This window comes from Megachile rotundata, chromosome 11 (genome assembly GCF_050947335.1).
Source record: "Megachile rotundata isolate GNS110a chromosome 11, iyMegRotu1, whole genome shotgun sequence".
Taxonomy (NCBI): Eukaryota; Metazoa; Arthropoda; class Insecta; order Hymenoptera; family Megachilidae; genus Megachile; species Megachile rotundata.
Genome location: NC_134993.1, coordinates 16,470,527 through 16,484,160, shown reverse-complemented (window position 1 = coordinate 16,484,160; position 13,634 = coordinate 16,470,527). Strand labels below are relative to the sequence as shown.

Below are 13,634 nucleotides of genomic sequence, written 5' to 3'. Positions count from 1 at the left end.
TTCCGTGATATCTAGCGATTGCATTTTCCTCGAATCAATATCCGACTGCTCGAATTCGTTTCTACCTACCGTCGCACCGTATTTTTAACGAAAATATTTTTCACGCTATCCAACTTCGCGGGAATTAAAGAAATACAAGATTTCTTTAAACAAACGTTCGATTTCGAGAACCGGCTGATCGTTTTTAAACGAAACTGCGTTAACGAAAGCGACTGGAATTAATGGCTCGGCGAAAAATCGACGTGGTTCAATTTCCTGGAAAATGCTGGACCTCCTATCGATTGAACGAATCGGGTCGATTCATTTTCCACAGCGACACGAAGTGGAACAACAGCTATCAATTTTCCCGACGAAAGCGATTATGGTAGAAAGCAAGATTATAAAGCTGCTTGAAATAATAGATGGAAATCATCGGAATCATTTAATGCGGGCAAGATCGATTCGGTCGTTATTCCAATATTAAACATTTTTATATTTGGATCCAGTAACTTATCGGTCGAGTAATTATTAATTATTGTACACCAAGATCCATAGATCTCTATCATTATGTACCACATCAAAGATCTTGATTCCTACAACCTAGATCACAACTAGCTCGCTACCAGATTTCCAAAATCTAGGAACGCATTAAAATACCGAAACGAAAGGATTAAAGGAAAAAGAAAAGAATTGGTCGCGCTAAAATAAAAGTTCTCGGTCACTCGACTCGGCCAACAATACCCCAGTCCCGAAAGGGAAGAAAATCGATGGCAGTGCCCCGAACATCCCTCGCATGCTTAAGGAATACCTACCTTCCGTTTGTTCGAGCATATTACCGGGCTGGAGTGACACGCAGGGCGACTGGTACGCGATCGAGGATTCCAGCTGGACAGCTCGTTACATCGGAACAGTTACGATGACCCGTACAGTCGGCGAGGGCGATAAGTTGATCGAGGAGGATCGGCAGCCGCGAGGTTCGGGCTGTGCGAAAAGAAACGGATGGCAGCGAGCGTGAAAAGCGAGCGTGGAGAGAGGGTGACCGACATTGAGGTAATTGACGGAAAACGAGCGAGAAGTTGTCGTCGACGGTGGTGGTGGTGGCGGTTGCGATGGTGGTGGTAGTCGACGAAGGGTGCAGCTAGGTCGGTAGGTACGCGTAGGTAGGGCAAAGAGCGGCGCAGGTGTAGGGCCTGGCGTGGACGGCGCTGAGCTTCTGTGGTGGTTGATATCGACCCGCGTGAAGGGTCGTAGCTGTCGGGTGGTTCGCATGGCGCAAGTCTGAACGGGAACGAGGGTGGAGGTGGCGATCGTGGAGAGAAGAGACGGACGGAGAGAGCGGGTCCGGTTCTCTCCGAAGGAGAGACGAGAGGAGCTACCGGCAGTAGTACCCCGGCCAGTACCCCGCGCGGCGGGTGCAGCTGCATCCGAAAAGCCGTGTGTGTGAGAGTGCGTGAGAGTGGCGATAGTTGGCGTGTGTGTTCTTCAAGTTCGGCGATACCGATTCACGAGGGTGGAGCACGTAAGGTGGTGGCTCCGTGACGAGGCGTCGTCGAGTCAGCAGCATCCGGAGTGTCCTGCGTTCGCTGGTGACGTTCGCGCGACCGATGTCTCAGCAACGTGTCTGCCCAGGCGACGCCGACGACAGGAACAGGAGGAATGTGATTTAGAGAGTGTCAGGAGAAGAGTGAGTGTGCGTGTGTGTGTGCACGAGGGAGGGAGAGAGAGAGTAACGGCGCCATGTTACGAAGACAAGAGACCTCGAACGAGGATTCGTACCTGAGCGCGGGCAGGCCGTCGAACCTCCTGCGGACCAGCTTCAGCAGCGCCAAACTAGAGACGCTCTATCGTGCTTCGTCCCTTCAGCAAAGGCGGGGTGGCCTCGAGTGTTTCCTCTTGTCGGCGCTTCTCTATGGCGCGCAGACGATCATCGTGCCCGGTCTCGAACTGCTGGTCCGAGGACTCACCGCCGTCTTCCTGGGACTGAACCTTGGTCTCCTGGCCTGGGCCAAGTGCAACCCCAGAGCCAAGGATGCGCTCTGGTCGGTGGTCCCTCACGTGGCCTGGCTGCTGTCCACCGCACAGCTACTCGCTCAGCTGTTCCTCAAGTCCACCGAGGTCACGCCTAGGAACGGACTAGACTGGCTGTTGCTCTTGCTCTACCTACTGTTCGCCACCCTGCCCCTCAGGCTCTCCCTATGTGCCTTGCTCGCTTTCGGCACCACGCTCACTTACATCGTCTCCGTGGTTGGACTCTCCAAGGCACCCGCCCAGATACCCATCGATGTCTTGGTACGTCTCGCGACTGCACCCTCAACTTCTCTACCAAAAATATGCCATTCTAGTTCCGTCCACAAACTTCGGAACCTAGGAATTTTCAAGTCCTCGGGGTTTGTGTATCTAATTCAATAAATTCTCATGGGGTTGAACCTGGAAATTTCGTTAAGAATTATAATTTCACTCGTCTCGTTCATCCCCTTAATGTCCACAACCCTCAGTCCTCGGCAAACACATTAACTCTGGATGTGACATTACATTTACCAACACAAGACCATCACGTTTTACGAAAATGAGAATAATATTTTCACGTGGGTCAATAATTGACTTTGTACGAATATGAGTCAACTCTAAAGGAGTTAAGCTCTAACGTTTTACGCGGCTATACTTCGTTGTTGGTTTAGGACCGGAAGTCGAAACGATGTAACGGCGGGTTTTCTGTCACCGCAGGAGTAATACGGTAGTTTAGCTTAAATGGAAAACGATGTGTACACAGACGACACGGTATAGAAGACTGTTAAAGTATGGTTTCCTCTGCGAAATTGATTCGAAGCCGACGAACTCCCAGGACAATTGATTGACACATTCATTGCCTGGTCCTTTGAGACTACTCTGTACTCGCGCGTCGAAAGAAGTTTTTTTTATTCAGACGGCAGTCTTTTGATTCAGAGACACTTGAAACTTTATTTAAAAAGTTTTCATTCTCTTTTGCCAATTGTGAACTATTTTTTCTGATCTTATTTTGAAACCTTGAGTACTTTACTTTTTTAATATAACCGAATGAAATGGTCGCAAGGAAAATAAATCGATTTTATCAATTGACAGGGTATCGAATCGGTGAAATCGAGAAGGTTATAATTTGAATAATTGAAGTTACAGCTTGCTAATTGAAAGAGCGGAATGGAAGTCTAAAGATAAATGATCTAATCAACAGCAATTAAGGCAATTAACCGGTTACCTGGGAACCTCGGTGGCGAGCAATCGGTCGGAGTTGCAATTTGAAACGCTATTGACATTTACGAGTTAATAAATCACGCGAAGAATTTTGATTTTACGTCCGTACGGTACGCAGCGATAGCATACGTGGCACGGCCAACGCGTTAAGGAATCTAGGGTAATGGTTTCAAGTCTAACCAATTTTAAAATAGAAGTTATAAAAAATAATATGTCCGGAAAAATGTCGACGCGTTGGAGTGTGTCGTGGGCGTTAGTTTTCTAGATGAAATGCAAGGTTGATTCGATGTTAAATAATCGCGGAAGCAGTGACGTGAATCCGGCTTCTTTAGCAATAAGTTCAAACCTTTAAATATTTAAAAAGGAATTAAAAACGGTGTTAATCGTACGTCCTTCTACGTTATCAATAATTGCTTAATAATTTTCTTTCTGAAAAATAAAAATTAGCAGGGTGTATGGGTGTATAATTTTATGCGATCAATCGAATCAATCTGTGGATGCTTAAATATCGTTCCTTTATACCGGATTTATTTAATTTTAGACCCCAAGAGTTAGAAAATAATCCATTAAAGAGGAAACGATGATATCGCGTTTAAAGTATTAAGAGCAAACGACAATAGCTCGAAATTGTCGAACGATTTCGCTAACTAAATAAATTACGGCGTAACAGAACTTTCTTGGAAGGAGAAAAACCTTTGTACAGTGTAAATAAGCTTTATGAAGGAATAATAGGAGCCGGATTATATATTCTCAGCGATTCAGCTTCACTCGACTGATCGATTAGCCATCGAACTAGTGCCTCCATCATCTCTGTTGTCTCTACTTCATCGCAGACAACTCTTCGATGCAATCCATTCTTCAAATATTTCTGGAAACCTAGAAATTGTCCTTGTTTATTCGGGTAACGGTCTCTTGATATTACTGCATGCTAGATTACTTCACGTTGCTTCACTACGCGTTGGATTATCGCGCGTAAGGTTATCGCTTCATCACGTGTTGGATTACCAAGCATTATGTCATCACATATTAGATCACGACGCGATTACGACTACGTCTACTCGCAGGTTCATTGCACGAAATAACCAGACAGTTTGATTTCCTGTCCGAGGGAAAAGTTCCTTTTCCGATGGAAGCCAGTTCGTAAATCCGAGATTTTTAATTAGCGTCTAGTTACTTGTACGAATAGCAGTTCTACCTGCTCGCTAATTAAAGCGACGATGTCCCCTGCGGAAAGGTAAAACGAACAAGAACAGGATTCATAAATTGAACGAGTAACTTTGCAGGATAGTGTGTCGTAAAAGCTGGCACGAAGGAAATTGTGCTTGAATTCCGGGGGGATACGACACCGTGGAACGTCGATTAATCAGCTTTTGATTGGGGGAAGGCCGGTAATGAACAGTCTGTCACGATCATTAGCATCACAAATTTGTTGGCCTGGCTTCGATGCTTCGATAATTAGAAAGACATCTCATCGAGTTTTCAACTCTTTTTACATTTTGACGTCCCTCGAAACTTCGGTCAATTTTATTGAAAGAAAATTGCAAATTGATTACATCAATTTATTTGAAACGATTTAATCTCATTCTGCTTCCGAGAAATTTCTGAATGGTAGAAATTGATATGGTGCATAATGTAAAGTGTCATAGGGTGATTGAGGTAACCGAAAGCATCGATGAAACGGATTTTCATTGACGATCGAGCCGACGGGGTCAAAGCACGACGGAACAACGTGGTCGTGCACGATGAAACAACACGTATAGTTCTGTCACAAAATTTCCTAGACAAGAATGGTCGCGAGAGCGAAAGTTTCAGTCGTGCACGTGGTTCTATCGTTAGTAACAGCCGAGTAGAGTTCGCTCAATGGTTGTTTAAAATAGAGAGAGACGAAGGTGAAAGAGATGTGCAATGACGCGACATGCCGCCTTTCCATGCACGACATACGATCGGTTTTCAATGGCAGGATCTACTTTCTTCGTCAACTCGGTAACAAACAGCCTCGATGCATCGGTTCAAACGATAATTGCAATAATCACTGGTTCTTGTTTAATGAACCCTTCTTTTCAGGTTGATCGAGGGTGTGACCAACCCCCTTTCGAACGTCGCTTTCTCCGCGAGAAAATTGAAGAAAATGATAGATAGTTCCTGTTGTTATTTTATCACGCACTTCCTTCTTTGTACCGAATTAAATTTATTTCAAAGAGCAAGTATTTTAAGCTCGAAGAAACAGACTCGTCGAAATACACGTTCTCGACTGTATATGTTCTTGATATCTTAGGTAAAAGTTGACTTGAAATTGTTTCGAATTGATACCTTAATAAACAGACTCATCGACAAACTAAAAGCGTTTGAATAAATTAATTGCGAGCAAACGAAACTCGCCTTGTTTGACCTACTATATTTGTCTATAACGAGGGGGTTGATCGAACGATATAATTAAATCTGGTTTAAATATCGATCAGATAATAACCGGTCCAACGTGGAGCATTGTATCATGACCCTGCTAATTACCGACGAATTAACAGATTCCTCGATCGAGCAGACCAATAAAACCGGAAAGGAGAACATTTTAATCGATAAAACAACACAAAACCGTCTCCCGGTTAATTTCTCGGGGGCAGAAAATTCAATTACGATCCTGTTCTATTGTTCGCCGTGGACAAACGATTCGAACAAAAGCTGCTGCGGTTGAATAGGACTCTGTCAAGCGTGCAAGATAGAGCGAGTTCGACGATTTTCCGTGCGAAAACGAAGCAAAAGGAAAAACGGACGTAGGGTTAGTCGCTGAGAAATCGTTCGTTTGGAAATGACAGATGTATTTTTGCAATTCCAATTTCGATTCCAACTTTAACTGGCTTACGCATTTGCTTACTATAAATTCTCGTCAAGAAAATCATTATGCTAAAAATACTTTCCAACTACAGCCTCGACATGTACGAATCTCGACCTTGAAAAAAATCTTTCGATACACATTTTAAAAACTCCACGTTCCAAGACTTCCTGAAAGTAATTGACATTCTAGAAATCGGGAATCTATGATTTTCAGGGGCTAACACTGACGTTATCCGTCGGTGCGATGTTGCTGGGCGCTTCCAGTTACTCCTTGACGGAGTTCCAGCAACGTCGAGCCTTCCTGGAGACGAAGCAGAGCCTAGAGGTTCAGCTGGTGATCGAAGAGCAAAGCGCCGAGCAAGAGAGGCTGCTTTTGAGCGTGTTGCCTGAACACGTCGCTGTGAAAATGCGACAGGATCTAGGTGCCTCGTTGGACACGCAGTTCAAGAAGATCTACATGTCCAGGCACGAAAACGTATCGATCCTGTACGCGGATATCGTCGGTTTCACGGCCATCTCATCCACGTATAGCGCCAGTGAACTTGTGAAGATCTTAAACGAGTTGTTCGCGAGATTCGATCAACTTAGCGAGAGGTGGGTCTTAATATTGTGGACCTTTGCATTAGAGTCATACGATAGTACTTTGTTGTAGTGATGAGCATTGATAGATACTATTATAGCAATGTATAGGAAGAGGTTCTATGGAGAACTTCAAAGGTTAAAAATTCGGAAGATCGAGAATTTTTACATATATTTTACATAGGTGTTATGTGAAATGATTAGGTACGAGCAGTTACGAATAAAAATCCTGGGCGACTGTTACTACTGCATCAGTGGAGCACCGGTCGAAAGGTCAGACCACGCTGTTCTCTGCGTGTACATGGGTCTATCTATGGTGGATGCCATCAAATACGTGCAACAGACGACCAACAGTCCCGTGGATATGCGGGTGGGCATACATACTGGTGCAGTTTTGGCCGGTGTGCTCGGTCAAAGACAGTGGCAGTTCGATGTTTACAGCAAAGACGTCGAACTGGCGAATAAGATGGAGAGCAGTGGAAGGGCAGGGTGAGATAAAGTTAACTCTGGATATTTTTAATACGATGATGAGATGTCTGAGCGGTAGATTTACCAAGGAAATAAATATTTGAAGGAGGGTGCACATCTCGAACGTGACACTGAGCTTTCTGAACGGGGAATTCGAGGTCGAGCCAGCCCACGGCGAGGACAGAGAAGAGGCACTCAAGAAGGCGGGCATCGTCACTTACTTCATAGTGCGAGCGTTGAAACCCTTCAAGCCAGCTGTGACGAAGAGTCTTGCCTCACTGACGAACGCGGAAAATTCGAGAAGGTCGATGGAAAACACCAGGGACGGAAGGTACAACAAGGAAGACACCGAAGAGTTCTGGCAGAGGCTACGAAAGGAACTCGACAGCAAAGGTAATTTTCAAGCTTATCCAGATCAGTTTGAACTTCGAAACAATTCACATATGAACCTCGAAAAAATCTACACATGAAAACACTCCAATATTGTTAATAATTGTTCTTGAAACACAAGTTCTTTGTGCATAATAAATCATAGGCGGAGTAGCGGACCTGAAGGGGCACGCGCATTGGTTCTCGCTACGTTTCAAAGACAAGAAGGTCGAGTCCGCGTTTCACAATGCTGAAGAAGCATTCTCGCCCTTGTCATTGCTAGGAGGACCGTTGGTAATGGTCTGTTCGTCTCCGGTATGGAGGTTTCAACCCTGGGGACCATTCACCTGGGGCGGAATAGTAGTGGTTACTTTGTTCGCCATTGTTTTGGGTGGGGCCACTTGCTTGGGCAGCGCTGTCAAGGCTATGTGGCTGAGGAGGACACTTGCTTTGCTGATGATCTTCTCTCTGGGGGATTTTCTGCTTCTGGACATGGTACGGAACACGTAATTTCGAGTTAATCCTTTATTAAATTAGTAACTACGGCTTTGGTGATCCTTAATTAATGGTTTCAAAGACGGAACCACTTGTAACTACCCTTTTACCTTACCGTTTTCGGAATGTATAATTAATAAAAATTACAGTTCCTTCTTTACTATTTTTGATTGACTCCAATAAATGAAACTTGTTGAACAGTTCAACTGTGTGGTGATCGAGGAGGTGATGCCTCCCCTAAACGCTACCATAACGTTGTCAACAAGGTGTCCATATCCCTCTTACTACTCCTACATGGGCGTGCTGACGCTGGTGGCGATCTCTATGCCGAATTACATCTACTACCTGGGCAAAGCGTATCTGATGTTCGGGATAGCAGGTATCCAGTGCTTTGTCAACATTTATCCACTGGGAGCCAGGCTCGATTGGGAAGATTATGCTTCGTCTCCTCTTGAACCGCCATCTTTTCCTTCGAAGTACTACCTGTCTGCCACTCTCTTCGTCGTGGCCATCTGTTTGGTCATCGTGTCCAGATATGTGAGTATTTACTTATCCGAGTCATCTCTTGATGTTATCAAAATGTGGTAGTACATACAAAGGATGAAAAAGAAATCATGGTTGAAGGTCAATCTGATCACAAATTGCTTACTTGTTAATAAAATATACGTGCATAAAATGACCTATTAAAATATTCACGAAGTAAACATCACTTGGCATATGTAACTAAGCTAAAATTTGCCAGAGCGATGATAAAAGAGCATAGCACCCCTAAGTGTCTCGTCCGGTCAATTAATTCTGGGGACATTTAGCGTTGTTTAAAAAAAGTATCATTCGTGTTCGACCCTCGGTAGACGAAGAGGTAAAGGTTGAGCGAAAGGTGAAGCACGATTTCGATGACTGAGAGACGATCGATTTGCAGACGGAGAAATCGAGGAGGATGCTGTATCTGAGGGGTAGGGAGGTGGTGGCTCAAAGGGAGAGAGCAGCCGATATGAAGCGTAGAAACGGTGCCCTTATTTACAACATCCTGCCACCCCATGTGGCCGCTTACTTCCTGTCAGGCGCGAGACACCACGACGACCTGTACAGCCAGAGCTACTCCGAGGTGGGGGTGTTATTCGCCAGTATGCCGAACTTTGCGGACTTCTACAGCGAGGAGAGCATAAACAACCAAGGTCTCGAGTGTCTTAGGTTCCTAAACGAAGTCATATCGGATTTCGACGCGGTGAGTTTGATGTTCAATCGCTTTCGATGACCTAAAGCGATGAAGTTCATGGCGCGAAGTGTCAGGAAGAATTCTTACAGAGCAAAATTCGTAAATTTAATCACTGTAATCTGTTTTGTGTAGATCCTCGACCAGACAAAGTTCCAAGACATCATAAAAATCAAGACAATAGGTTCGACATATATGGCAGCATCGGGGATAACGGAATCGGTAGAGTCCGAGAACACGCCTCGATGGGGTCATCTCTCGACCCTCGTCGAGTTCGCGTTGGAACTGAAGAAAGCATTGTCCAGCATCAACGAGCAGAGTTTTAATCACTTTGTCCTAAAAATGGGTATTAATCACGGTCCAGTAATTGCCGGAGTTATCGGAGCGAGAAAACCTCATTACGACATCTGGGGTAATACCGTGAACGTGGCGTCTAGGATGGAGAGCACCGGAAAAGTTGGTTGTATCCAGGTAACTTGTAAATTTATTCAATTCCATATTGCAATTATGTTCAGACTTATAATTAGCTATCAATTTAATTCGACGTCGCAAGTTAATTATATATTATTCATTGATTATATTAATAAGTACTACATGTTAACGTTTTGAAAATTGATAAAATTGGCTATTTAATGCTACGAGAATGATCAATGAGAAACGTGTTTAAATGTTAGGTGACGGACGAGACCCGGAAGATCCTGGAGCCATTCGGTTTCGGTTTCGAGCAACGTGGCATGGTGTTCGTGAAGGGCAAAGGCCAATTGCTCACTCACTATCTGGTATCGAAAGATGGCGTGTCCTTGAACCTGGACAGTGACCTGCCAGTCGAACCTACTCATCCCATCATCTACCAGTAGGCTAATACTCGAAGGCTCTAAAAACTTCAACGTAAACTGTAGGTCGTTCGCGATGGAACCCTGTCGAGGTTTCTTTCTTTCTCTCGAGAACCCTCTAAGAGGTTGTGCGAGACTACGACGAAGAAAGAGACGGAAAAGGATGAACTCGAGACTTGTTCGAAAAATGCTGAGAGAAGAGGACTCGAAAGAACGAAGACACGAATCTGTCGAGAAACAGGCCCGGGCAATTCTGATCATTTGACAATCGATTAAATCGTTACTCTCGGTTTTCATAGATTTTTCAGTGTCACGTGTTTTAGCCTTTCAACCGGACGGAGTTCACAATCGATACAGAAACCGTCGAGCAGCCACCCGCAGAAAAATTCTTACCGCTGTTACCGATAATCGCAGTCTAATCGAGGAACGTGTTGTTCATGACGAACAGGGTACAAATCGAAAAATAAGTAGGATTAGGATGATATCGACGTTTGGAACTGTCTCGATGGAGGGTGAACGATCGAACTACTCGTGCTTTTTCATCTGTGAAGTGTTTTCGTGGAGAGTAGTTGGAAATTAGGCCTTTAACGGAGTCCTATTTTACGTAGAACAGTGGATTTATCAGAGAAAAATCGATTCGATGAAAATGAAAGGGAACGAATCGATCAATTTCTGGTTATGGTAGTGTCTAGGTGAGCAAATTTTGGTTAATTCTGTAGGAATTGGAGAATGTAGTAATTGAGGAAGTTAGGAATTGGGAAATTTCAGGAGCGAGTTCATAACGTTGCAAATGTGGGGTTTCGGAATGTGGGGCGCAACACCTAAGGCACTACTGTAATTAGACGAAAATGAAGCGAATGCATATCCAGTGGAAGCGTAATTAGAACCAGTGATTAATGTCAGCTCGAGAGAAACATGTTTAGTCGAATATCGATCATTCTCGTTACTCAAGAGTCGATATGTAACTTAAGAAAGTGTCTAGGTCATAATCGTTGTGGTAGATACGTACGGTTCTCGGTAATCGTGACTCTATTTTTCTAGATTACGCGACGAGCACGTTCGATAATAAATGAGCTAAAAGTGGCGTCGACGGTCAATTAGTGGTAGGTCTTTTTCCTAACGTGGCTTGCGAAAAATCCTCACTTCTTTCTCTACGAAGAGTGTCCAGCAAGTAAAGTTTAGGGAAACTAAATACTTTATGGATACTCTGTTACATGGACTATTAGGGTCGTCAAATAGGTGCTTTCTTATGATCTCAATCGATTTGTTGTAATACAGTGTCACAAGAAAAATTTCGAAGAGATTGTACATTTGGGTACAACCTGTAGGGGAAGATTATACATGTAATCTTAAATTTTCAAATTTCTAAACCTCAACATTTCCAAGATCTCAAATTTCTAAATTACAAAGTGAAGTCCCCCATTAAGAATGCAAAAGTGGTAGAGCCTCTTTCCCCTGTGTCGGCAATTTCCCTAGGAAGCTTACTATGTTGGCCACTGTACAACAAATAGAGAAACAAAGAAAGTCGAGGCCTGAATGGCTTGCCTGCTGATCGCAGGTTTTCATGATCGAATCCGAAGGGATTACGAATCGAATTCGTTCATTTTTTTCTGGGAATTCTCCCAGTCCAATTGTTGTAGCAAATTCTCTATACACTTGTTGTGTAATTGGTCGAATCATACGATTTTCACGGTGAAATTGTTAATAATAATCAAATAGTCGAGAAGGTGGTTTGTAACTTATAGAGTAATTGAACTTTGAAAAGGTGCAATTATAATTGTACAGTGAAAAAAGCTGATGTGTTGTGTAGTTCGATATATGTGTATCGTTTAGAGGTACTATTTATCGATGGTTCGAGATACATTCTCGACTAATCAATACACACACGATATTTCAAATACTTTCGGTATCGAGCATATATGAAAGTACATAGGAACTGTGTTGCGCCATTTGTAAACTTCTCTCGTAGAAGACTCCAACAAAACAATAAACTTTGTTGCTATCGCAGCTTTGTTTCGTGTGAAGGGAAAATCGACTTTTACAAAGTGCGGAGAAACATCGACTCGAAAGATAAACTTCAACGAAATTGTGTACGTACTTCGAGAACAGACACGCACAAAGGTGTGGGGTTAGATGCTGTTAAAAGTATAAGCGCTGTTTCAACGATTTATATCATCGATGAGCTTTAATGTACTTTCCTTACGTATGATTCAGTAATATTCGATGAAAATTGCACGAATATTTTGAATTGGAAAAGTGCTTGCATATTTAGCAGCACGAGAACGATGGTGAATATGGAGGTCCATTATTTTGGACTTGCAAAAGTTTCTATAATTTTGAATTCGACTATAGTTTTCTAGATTTTCTAGATGTTTCATGAATGCATTGATCACCGTTAAACGATGTCTGAGATCAAAATAAGGCAATTTGGGTCTATCGTTTAATTCGAAGGTGTTTTCGTTTCAAATTAGTCTTATTTTGCACTCAAGATTCGTTTACTAAATATTTTCACGGATATCTCGTATCGGGCCGTTCATAGTATACTCGATACGATAATTTATTTTTCTACACTTTGAGTACAAACTCGAGTACGTACAACGCACACGATTGAGAAGAAACGAAGGTGCGATTTAATCCTTTCGTCTGATTCTCTTAGGACTGTGATGGGCACAGTGCACGAGAAATTTGAAATTTCTGCACTCCGTGGGTTTCTACGGGTCCTTAATTTGCCCATCGTTAGAACACGAAATTAGTCCAAATGGATGAAGAAACAAATAGTGTGATTATAGAAACGAGAAAGCACGGCCTAAGCGCGATAAAGTGGATAAATTAGGTGTAGATCAGAACGGAGAATCAAAACGAACTCTCTCGAAGGAAAAGATACTTCCTTTAAATTTTTATTTCGTAATCTTCTCCAAATTTTACAGTGTCCTCGTGTGAAAGTCTAGTTCTGTAGAAATATTTATAATTTAATTTCCTTCGTCAGAGTTTCCGAATCGCACAAAAAGAGGATAGTAGAGGAAACATTAAACGCTGGATCTCAACTTTTTCCACTGATCGCGTATTTCCGGTTTCATACTCACGCTTGACACAATCGACACATAATCGTACACTCTCCACGCATGTACACAACAATCAAGAGAAATGACAGGAGAGGCGAAGAGACGAGAGGAAAGACGGAGAGTCGGAGATCATGTAAAGTAGCAATACAGGGAATTCTCGTGTACATATATTGCATATAATAATATTATTAATACTAATAACGATAAAAGAAAGAAAATACAAAAAATAGAAGAAATAAATTGATGGGTCGAACGAAACCAAAAAACGACTGTTTTCTTTTCTTTATTCGACGACCCGGCCGAATGCGTGTATAGTCGTGTAAGATGAAATTATATCACTGTAGATATACTAGCACCTTAGATGTGAGACTTCGAAGAGGGAACACTTGTTGTAAACTTTCAAAGGTATAACTTCTTCAGGCTGGGACACGCCGGGGACTCTGAGTCGAGCGGAATGCGACTGTAAAATAATAAAAATGGCTTCTTCGCCGATGTAAAATTACTGTTTTGATCACTCTTCATCCCACCCCTACTCCTCTTCAAAAGATCTCTTCTGCGTTTACTGCAAAACAGCTCAGA

The 13,634-nt window shown here is 43.1% G+C and overlaps 1 protein-coding gene across 2 annotated transcripts in view; it reads left to right on the top strand.

The window, feature by feature from the left end:
* Ac3 (adenylate cyclase 3) overlaps positions 1-13,554 on the top strand; it is a 32,262-nt gene extending 18,708 nt beyond the window's left edge. The window contains exons 1-9 of one of the 2 annotated variants that reach the window (XM_003707751.3): positions 1-2,268; positions 6,251-6,630; positions 6,820-7,104; positions 7,190-7,476; positions 7,619-7,947; positions 8,149-8,484; positions 8,867-9,172; positions 9,296-9,631; positions 9,835-13,554. In XM_003707751.3, the coding sequence (XP_003707799.1) occupies positions 1,717-2,268; positions 6,251-6,630; positions 6,820-7,104; positions 7,190-7,476; positions 7,619-7,947; positions 8,149-8,484; positions 8,867-9,172; positions 9,296-9,631; positions 9,835-10,017 (2,994 nt within the window). In that variant the 5' untranslated portion in view covers positions 1-1,716 and the 3' untranslated portion in view covers positions 10,018-13,554. The remainder of the gene's footprint in view (positions 2,269-6,250; positions 6,631-6,819; positions 7,105-7,189; positions 7,477-7,618; positions 7,948-8,148; positions 8,485-8,866; positions 9,173-9,295; positions 9,632-9,834) is intronic. The other variant, XM_012295765.2, reaches the window with a different exon arrangement.
* Positions 13,555-13,634: the final 80 nt, after the last annotated feature.